Source organism: Drosophila virilis, chromosome 2 (assembly GCF_030788295.1).
Source record: "Drosophila virilis strain 15010-1051.87 chromosome 2, Dvir_AGI_RSII-ME, whole genome shotgun sequence".
NCBI lineage: Eukaryota > Metazoa > Arthropoda > Insecta > Diptera > Drosophilidae > Drosophila > Drosophila virilis.
The window spans coordinates 17,921,029-17,931,563 of record NC_091544.1 but is presented as its reverse complement, the minus strand read 5'-3'; the positions used below and the strand labels follow the sequence as shown (position 1 = coordinate 17,931,563).

Sequence of the window (10,535 nt, the reverse complement as noted above, 5' to 3'; positions counted from 1 at the left end):
TGCATACCCATTTATTTTTAAGACTATTATATTTAATTTAAATTTTTGACTTACCTTAATATTAAACTTATAATTAAATTGCAAATAGACAACAAACTTAAACCATGCTACAAATTCAAATAAAATCAATTTCATTGAGCTTATAAATAAAATATAATGCTTGCTGCCTTATTTATGGTCAATGTCAGTAGAAACAATAATTTGAACAACAAACGTTTTTAAAAAACCATGGTAAGACGCACACTCAGCGGTCGTGTCAATAACACCAATCAAACCGTTCAAAGACCGTCTCAGAAACTCCTCGACGTCGTGCTGTCAACTCAATCATGAAAATTATGATTATTTGGGTGTTCCCAAAAACATTAATCCAACACTACGTGGAACATAATACGGTAGACAGAGATCTCACTATAGTTTGGAGAGATATATAAAAAAAGCAGTAGAGATGATCTTTTAAAATGACTTAAGGCGATCAACTGTCGATTATTTAAAATGGTAGCTATCGATAGTTTTGAAGTATTACCAGCAGCTGTGTTCTGCAGAGTCTATAACAATAAAAAATTAATAATTGAAATTTGTTGAAGAAATGAATGTTGGATCAGCGATAATAGCTCCCGAGAGTCTTTATTGGCAGTTCTCGATTATGAATCGATATATTTTACATTTCGTTAATAGATGAGATACTACGAATTTAGGCTTTCTTATTCCTGGTGCGGCCTATATAGCTATAAAAGAAACATTCCCAAAAATAGGAACGACGAACTACCGATAAAGCTTTGAGAAAAACTTTATTATTATCAACTATTGATTATTTAAACGGATAATTATTGATTTTTTTTTTTTCATTAGTATATTTAGCTACAGTAATGAAATGAATGGACGTAATTCGAAGATTCTGGAGAATCTTATTTCAAGAATGCCCCTAATACATAGCACTCATGTTGCGTGTGACAGACTACGAAAATCTGTCATCTTTTTTCTCATTCAATACAAAATTACACTTCAATTGTTTCAAGTTCATTCAATTTTGCCGCTTCCCTGCCAGACGTCTGCTCTTTTGACCTAAAGCCTCTCGAGTGCAGCTCGGCGGTTTTCGGCTTTTCGATTACGATATTGTTACGATATTGCCTCCACGCTGCTCTTTTGCTATATCCATTGAAAAAGGTTAAGTGGGCTACAACGGTTTTATTTATGTGTTCGCAAAAGCAGAAAGAATCGATTATAAGCTTAGAAAGAATATGTATATACATACTTGAAACTTATTATATATATATATATTTCTTTCGATGTCTCCTCGCATTTTCATAAAGTCGATAAGAATCGATTTTTAGACATTAATTTACGGCACAACTAGAAAATGATAAAAGCTCTATAGACTAAACGATGTTAAATATTTTACTTTTTGCGTAACTCCTAGTCGGGCATACCCAATAACACAAATATCAAACACAAATTATCTTTCTAAACTCAGTTGCGCTTCGCAGTCAGCATTTGTCCGATTTGAAATCATAAACATATGGCATTTTTCTTTGTTTTTATTTTTTTTTATTTTTTTCTCTGGTAGCTGTTGCAGCTTTTATTATTATTAGCTTCAAAGATATTTTTTTTTTGGTTTTGAGTTTTATTGCCATTGGGCGTTGGGCATCGCTGTGGTCATTTTTATATGCGCAGCGCACGTCTTCAATTTTTAACGGCGTTTCGCGTTAGACACGTGATTTACGAGCATCACACAAATTACAGGGATCGGTCCAAAGCCGGGCCTCACAGCACTTGACACTGAGAGGTGGGAGGGGGGCTTTATTGTCCGACAACGATGAAAATTGTTGCCACGTCTTTGAATTGAGGTTGAACTTGACTTGCGCTCGTGTTTAAGTTCGATCATTTATGTCGTTTGCTAAATGTTTGTTATTTAATAGACTTGAGGTAGTGTGCTAATGCTGTTTGGACTCCCAGAGGACAGTGTCTTTTAAGTCGACCTTGACAAGGTTGTTGGCAAATTAGGAAACTTTTCTTTTTTTGTTTTTCTGGTTACTCGATTAGAGTACAGCAATTAATTGTTGCTTATTTTTGATTTCATGGCTCATTTTAAATAGCTGAAGTCAACAAATATAAATAACATTTATGAGCTCTAAATCAACAGCACTCATGAACAATTCAGTTTCAATGGCGAATGCGCGGTTGGTAAAATTAATTGTATGAGCATTGAACAGCTAGAGAACCTAATATTTCTAACATAAACCTTATATGCATTGCTTTGGCACACTTTATTTAACAAATTAACATGTGCAAATGCATGCAAAGATTTTATAATGTAAATAACCCTGGCAGCAGTGGTTCGTCATGGTTGTTCTATAAATTCTTAAAACACGAGTGTTTGTATTTGTTTATCACATAAATACTAAGTTCTTGTTGACACAATTGAGCTGCATTTCATACCTTTAATTAATATTTACTCTTTTTACTTAACGAAAATGTATATTTGCTAAGACGGAAACATTTTTAAAGTACATTTTTCTGCGGCTTGATTTAAAGAACAAATTATGGAAATCCCTTTCGGCTAAGCAAAGTTATGAGAGTTTAAAAAAGTGTAAGTACCTAGTTTACTGTTTGATCTTTGTTTATATTATCATAAGTGGTGGATTTATTTGTTTAATTCCGTTAAGCATAAAAAAGTTGGCTTAGTTTTTATAGCATAAGTATTATCTTAATTTTTGTTCGTATGCTGCTCTGCCTGCCAGACGATTGATGCTTATTCATATTCTACCGATTACCTGCCGATATTAATTGGTATAATTATCGATTCGTTAAGAATATCCATGGAAAGTGGTTGCTACACACGTACCAAGGCCTATTTAGGATAGCTGCATATGATTTACAAACTAACAAAATAAGAATTAAAGAGACAAAACTCTTTTTTCAGTATTCTTATTATTTTTATTTAGTTTAATTGTAAAATATGTGACTTAAAACTACAATATAAAACGAAAAAAATGAAAGAAAATTGTCAACATTTAAAAATACGTTTGAAGAACAAACCTTGAATTGGACTTCGAAATGGGCTCCGTTTTGGATAAAGTTGTCAGAATTTAAGAGAGATCTTTAAAGTTAACTAAATATTATATATTCACTTGCCAGAAAGAGCATTTACAATTGAACTTTAAAGTTAACTACATTTTATTGTTAGGTACATATTAACAAACCATTTTGGGGAATCCCTGTTATTGGCTTTGGCTTGTGCAAAGCCCTTCTACAAATTTGTACTTATATATGGGTATACTTCTATTTCTTTCATTTTATATTTCGACTTATTTTCAAGTGGAAAGACAAAAATGCTGAATCATACTGCGCTTTAGGCAAATTTTCAAATATACTATCACTTTCTGACACCTAATCGGAGGGCAGACACATTCGTTTTTTATTGTTTAGCGTTTAAATTTTAATTAGCAGAGTTTTGTTTCAGCTTTTGATCAATGAACAATAAAGAGTATCGAATGATTTGAGCCCAGCACTTGAATGTGGGTCTGTGTGTGTGCACTTGATTAAAATCAAACATCAGATAATTCGACAGTTGCCAAGTCATGCTAAATGAATATGCATAAAATCTGTGCAAATATCAACTATGGACGTTTAAACAAAGGCGCGCGAGCCGAGCAAAATGCATTTCAAGTAATTTGTTTGGATTTTAGATATAAAACCTATGGAGAAAAAATAGTTGTGTATAAAAATAAAATAAAAATGTTGCTTCGCCGGTACTGAAGGTCGAATGCGATTCACAAATGCGCCAAAAAGCTGATGATGAAAGTAGCAACAAAATTAGAAATCGAACGAACTAAAGCTATAGTTGTTATTGTTGTTGTTGTTGTTGTTGTTGTGTTGTTGCTTGTTTGCCCATTAATGAATAGGAGCTTAATGTTGTACGTATGCAAATTTATGTGGCTGAACTTTAGGTTTGTAATCGTTGTAACATGAAGTCATCAGCATTAAAGCGCATAGATACAAGATATAAGATACAAGATACACAACTACACAGACAGTTACAACGCAGCGTTGCCTGACATTGAACTTGAGCCGTCAACAACAGAGTCTACTTTGCACTAACGTGGTTAAATAGCGGAAGCACATTCAGCACAGCTACTGATCATAGTTTTATTTGTTCGCAAGCAATTGCTAATGGGATGGTACCAAATTTTTGATTAACGCATGCTTGCCTTCGATGGGATTGCGAGCATAAACTGGTGCTAATTCAGTTTCAGTCAAAATATGCACAACTTTTGGCTATGACTAACACAACGTCCACAACGTGAATCGCCGAAACTGGCGAAACGGGGTAAGGGCAAGCTATAAGCCGAAATGTAAATAAGCCCGCATGAAATTTCTGCAAGTTCACGCGATGAACTTGAAAAAGACGCGCCAGAGGCGACAGTAAAAACTGTATCTCTGTATCCCCTGGCTGCTGTTCGACACTGGACTGGATTGCGTGTCGGCCCAAACGTAGCGCGCCAAACTGACCGACTTAACCGGCAACTACCCGTCTTGATTCGTGCCGCATAGGCTTCATCGTTGCATGCGTCGGCAGCGGCGACTCATTTAACCAGCGGACAGCAACGCGCGCGCATGCGCAGTAGCTGTCGAGATCGCAACAATCGATCAAATATATATTTATATACATATATACATATAAATCTGGTGTATCAGCTAAGGAGAGCAACACGCCCATTGCGTAAGTGCATTCTAAATGCAAACAGCATCGAAAACGTGTTTAGAATTTCACAACTTATAAAGCGGATCTATGTGTGTGTGTGAGTGTTTCTTGGCGCGTGTTCGCTTCAACTGATATCAATGCATATGTGTTGAGCATGTTGGTAAAATATCTCAAGCAATTTGATTGCCACAGAATTGTGCATGTGATGAGGCAATTTTGTCCACCAAAAACAGACAAGTTGTAATTTTTGGCAGTGTAAATATGTGAATCGCGTATAAGCAATGGAAAAAAAAAACAATTTTATTTTAAATTAAAAAATATATATTTTTTTAATTTTATAGTTTAACAAAATGTAAGGCTAACTTTATAACTGTTTGCAAATATGTGGCTTATGTGATTCTTTCTGGAATATTTGGAATTCTTATAATTAAAATCAATATAGAATGTCGATTAAAGAATTCTATGAACTTGAGTGCAAGTGAATTGTATTCTTCTAAAACACATTTTTCACAATTTTTTATAAATAATTGTATGTAATTTATTCAAGCATTACATAATTTGTAATTAATTTATAATTGTTTTTCCATAAACTTTATTCACCACATTCAATTCGCTGAAGATATATTTATCTCATGTTTATAATGGATTAGCTACAACTACAAACATTCGGGATTTGAATTACCTCAATCTACTGAAACTTTTAATCGTCTTAAAGTTAGCTAGCAAATTTTTAAATAATAAAAAAAATATCTGATAAGACTTCTTAAACTTTTTCAACGCATATCTACATCTTTTCATAAGCCCTTAAGCCTTTCGTTGCGCCAAGAGTCGTATATTTTTAAACTGGGCTAATTGGACACAGTTAATAAGCTGAAAGTCTGGGGCCATGAAGACGAGTGGCAGGTGGCATGAAGCAAACGGTTGCAGTTATCGCGGATTGAAAAATGTGTTATAAATAATGATAATTTTAAACCCATTTTTTGTCTGACATGGTGCCACAGCTACAACCAGTAAATTTAGCGTAACCAGTTTTTTCTGTTTATTTTTATTTTTATTTTGTATTTGTTGACCACAAAATGCACTTGTTATTAATTACAGACTGTTGAGTGATGGGAAGAACTTTAACGAGCGCAGTGCCCTTCGCTCGAGCGAAATCGAAACCCTTGAAATCGTTGTGGCAGGGCAGTTCTGTGTGGAAGCTCTCGAAAGTTGACCGATAATAAATGGGCTTTTCTTAAGTCTGAGTGACAAAAGAAGTTGCGTTGTGCCCAGACAAAGTGTGTCTGTGACGAATGCATATTGAAGGCAACGCACGTAGAACCGATTGTGCCGAGACAAAGCCAAATGTATCTGTATCTCATTATTGTGTACATATATATTAAATATGTATCTGTAAATGCGATGCCAGTTAGCTTGTCGTATCTCAATTTTTGGCGGGCAGCCTATTGGGGTTAATTGAAATACCTCTCTTTTTTCCTCCTATTTGTGCAATTTTTGCATTTAATAGACTTAAATGTTTTTTTGAAAAATAGAAAAAAAAAACCCACTACAAATTGGGCATTTAATTTGCATATAAAGTCATTTTTGTGGAATCACAGCGCGCCCACGACTTTAACTTGTGCTGCTCTTTGAAAGGCATAATAACTATAGCAACAAGTTTGTTGCAGTTAAATGAATTGAAAATTTCATAAACAATTTTATCATATAATGTGCTTATTCTTACTTCGTTATTTTTTGTATAGAAAATGAAAGAAAAACTTTGGCGGGCTTAAAAATAAAATCCACTTACAGACATATGGTATAGAAAAGTTCTTAGATGGCTAAGAGTTCGTGTAAGAAGCATAGTTTGATATTTTGCAAAATAAATATATATATTTAACACTCCAAATTATGCTAACACTGATCATTCCTATGGCAGTTATTTGATATAGCGTTCAGCCTTAAATGATTTAGACATATATTAACATGTAATTAAAATCTGATCAAGAATATTCAAATATTTTCATTGATCAGAGTCGTCTGCTGCTATGCCTAACGATATTATAATATGGCGTATATGAAACAAAAACAGAAAAGTTGTAATATTTTGGAATCCAAATAGATTTGTAAGCCTTTTTGTTATGGAAATTATTCGATGTGCATATTTTTTTTAGCAATTTTTTAATATTTATCGTCTGACAAATATACATTTTTGAGTGTATTTATAAGTCGTAGCTCTTGAAACTTCTTTATTTATTGATTTTCTACATTTTGCTTGTGTTTCGGCCTTTAATGAACATCCGCGTGCGGTTTATGGGTCAACGTCAACTGGCAAATATTTTTGCTTGGATTGCGCTCGAATTATTTTGTTAATTTCGCTTTGGCCACTTCTTCAGTTTTTCTGTTTTGATCGCCAACCGGTTCGGCGAGCCATATGCGTGTTATTGTTTTGCTTTCATGTTTCTTTTATTTCGTTTTTGCACATCCATTATTTCTGTTGCATCGATGTAATCGGAAACTTGTTGAACTTGAGCTAAAATCAAAAAAAAAAAAAAAACATACCATCGCCAGATATCAGAGAGCTTTGATAGCCTCAGCCGCTTGGCCAGAACCAACTGCAAAGTGAATAAATCAGTTGGGAGTGAAAGGCTAGGATGCTACCTTTACACACGAGATTTGGGAAATCTATTCCTCCATAACTTCGGTCTTTATAGCCCGAGGTTGATGAAATTGAGGGGAAGTAACCATGGAGCCATAAGCAAAACCAATTTGCTTAAAAAATCAATTCTAATCGAAATTATGGTATGGGATAAAACTCGTTAAGTCGAAAACTTTTCGACAACATCGCATTCATAAACATAAGGACAGACATTCATGAGTGGAACAACTAAGCACGAAAATGAATATATATTTTGGAGATGTATGTTTGGAGATGCTTCCTGCTGACTGTTACATACATTTCCACAAAACGATTTAGCTCTTTTTAGACTCTTTCAATGGATTCAGGGTCGCAAAATCGAAAGTCGTTTGCAATTTACAAGCACTTGCTAATATATATCTAGAACGTTTGCTAATTAGCATATCTTACAGATAGATATTTGTAGCTGTTGAAGATGCGACTGGCCTACTTGCTGATACTCTGCGTGTGCTTGGACTGCAGCCGCTGCCAGCTGCTGGTCGATCTGGTTCGTGACTTCGAGACGTCGCTGCTGAACACACGCATACCGGACACCACGGCATTTCTGCCGGAATATGATTTCATCATAGTAGGCGCGGGCTCGGCGGGCTGTGTGCTGGCCAATCGGCTGAGCGAGATTAGCACGGCGCGTGTGCTGCTGCTGGAGGCAGGTGATCAGGAGACCTTCATCAGCGATGTGCCTTTGACGGCGGCACTTACCCAAACCACGCGATACAACTGGGGCTACAAGGCGGAGGCCACACCTAACGCCTGCCAGGGTCTGCGAAACGGCGTATGCAACTGGCCCAAGGGCCGCGGCATCGGCGGCACTAGCCTGATCAACTTTATGCTATATACGCGCGGTCATCGACGGGACTACGATGGCTGGGCTGCTGCAAACAACACGGGCTGGTCGTATGAGGAGGTGCTGCCGTATTTCAAGAAATCCGAGCGCATTGGCATACCCGATCTGTACAAGTCGCCGTATCATGGACGCAACGGGCCATTGGATGTGCAATACACGGACTACCAGTCGCGGCAGCTGAAGGCGTTTCTCAAATCGGGTCGCGAACTAGGCTACGATATAACCGATACCAATGGCGAGCAGCTGCTGGGCTTTTCCCGAGCCCAGGCCACCATACGGCACGGCCGACGCTGCAGCACCAGCAAGGCCTTCATACAGCCTGTGCTGCACCGCCGCAATCTGCACATTTCCATGAAGAGCTGGGTCACCAAGCTGCTCATTGATCCCAGCACAAAGATGGCTGTCGGCGTGGAGTTTACCAAGCAACGTCAGCGTTATGTGGTGCGTGCCAGCAAGGAGGTCATCCTGTCCGCTGGCGCCATAGCCAGTCCGCAGCTCTTGATGCTGTCCGGCGTGGGTCCGCGCGCGCATCTCGAAGAGCACAACATACCGGTGCTGCGGGATCTATCCGTCGGCTACAATCTGCAGGACCATATTACGCTCAATGGCTTGGTATTTATGGTTAATGATTCCACGGTCAACGATGCCCGTCTTCTTAATCCAACGGATATCTTTCGCTACATCTTTGCGGGCCAGGGACCATATACCATTCCCGGCGGTGCTGAGGCATTTGCCTTTGTGCGCACGCCCAGCTCCAGTTTCGGTAACATGTTTTTACTGTGTTCCTTGACATTTTCATTTATTATCTTTTATCCTGCAGCTAAGGACTATGCGGATATGGAGCTTGTCCTGGGCGCTGGCTCCCTGAGCGGTGATCGTTTTGGCACTCTACGCGATTTGCTAGGCATTACGGATGAGTTCTATGAGAAAATGTTTGGCGATTTGCAGCACAAGGAAACGATCGGTCTGGTTCCGGTGCTGCTGCGACCCAAGAGTAGTGGACGCATCTCGCTGCGGAGTCGCAATCCTTTTCACTGGCCACGCATGGAGCCCAACTTTATGCAACATCCGGACGATGTGCGCGCCATGATCGAGGGCATTGAAATGGTAATTAGCTTTAAGCATTCTAGGGAATTCGCCTAACTCTTGTTACCATGCAGATTCTGCAGCTGGCACGCACGAAGTCCATGCAGAGGATGGGCACACGCTTCCATGCGCGTCACTTTCCAGGCTGTGAGCACTTGATCTTTGCCAGCCACGACTATTGGCGCTGTTGCTTGCGTCTCTACGGCTCTAGCTTGCAACATCAATCGGGCACCTGTAAGATGGGGCCCTCCACGGATGCTACGGCTGTAGTAGATCCGGAGCTTAGAGTTCATGGCATTCGCCATTTGCGTGTGGCAGATGCATCTATTATGCCGCATGTGCCGGCTGGTCATACGAATGCAATTGTCATTATGATTGCGGAAAAAGCGGCGGATATGATCAAGAATGCGTGGCGGATGCGAATCACGCCACTTGATGGTTAGGCATTAGAGGTGGGCATTAATTTCTATTTAATTTATATTTATTGTTTAGCTTATGTACAAGTCATTAGATTAGGAGGTGCAAAGTTCTTGTGTGTGATAGGTTGTTGTCAATATTTTCCAACACTGTGCTCAGTCAGCCAACTGATGTGGCCAAATGTTACCAAAATTAGGCTTGCCCCAAAAAGTATTTTACCATTAACCTTAACCAATTTAGATTTAAAATATTTTTGGAATAGTTAGCAAGTTAATTTGCTCAAATACTGCTATTGCACAGATCCAGGCGGAATATAATTGAATTTTCTAAATTCGAATAAAAAAAAGCCTTGGCTCAAGTATTTTATAAAAACGTTGTTAAATTATATTTCCATGTGATTTAAAAAACGATTTCGTCTTTATTTTAGTTAAGTATTTTTATAGCTTAAGTACTTTGAATAAACAAGCTTTACATTATTACATTGTTATATTTTTATCTTTTTCACTTTATGATTTAAATTTTATTCTTACCCGCCAAAAAGTAAAGGTAGCCCTCGCTTGCTTCTCATATATTTGTCTCGTTCTCAATTCAAAAAGCATGCCCAAAAGCAAACTCAAAAGGGAACTAGTTCTGCTGCTCGTAGCATTTAGCTTTGAGGCGAGTGCACTTAGTAGTTTTTCTGTCTCGCAATAGATGGCGATTTGTGATTAGTTACTTTCAATGCCTTTTTAGACATCTTATTTAAATGTTTTCTTCAATAAACTGAAAAGCAAAAACAATGCATTTTTTGTATGATATAAAATTGAAAC

At 37.8% G+C, this 10,535-nt stretch overlaps 1 protein-coding gene across 2 annotated transcripts; it reads left to right on the top strand.

The window, feature by feature from the left end:
* The first annotated feature begins 4,597 nt into the window (after window positions 1-4,597).
* On the top strand, window positions 4,598-10,097 carry LOC6630994 (glucose dehydrogenase [FAD, quinone]). 2 transcript variants are annotated; one of them, XM_015171975.3, is made up of 4 exons: window positions 4,598-4,720; window positions 7,772-8,986; window positions 9,044-9,330; window positions 9,384-10,097. In XM_015171975.3, exons 2-4 carry the CDS (start codon window positions 7,795-7,797, stop codon window positions 9,750-9,752), a joined length of 1,848 nt encoding a protein of 615 aa, XP_015027461.1. In that variant the 5' UTR covers window positions 4,598-4,720; window positions 7,772-7,794; the 3' UTR covers window positions 9,753-10,097. The 2 variants fall into 2 exon arrangements, with proteins under 2 accessions (XP_015027461.1, XP_002053496.1); XM_002053460.4 differs by having other exon boundaries at window positions 4,604-4,720; window positions 7,776-8,986.
* The last annotated feature ends 438 nt before the right edge of the window (window positions 10,098-10,535 follow it).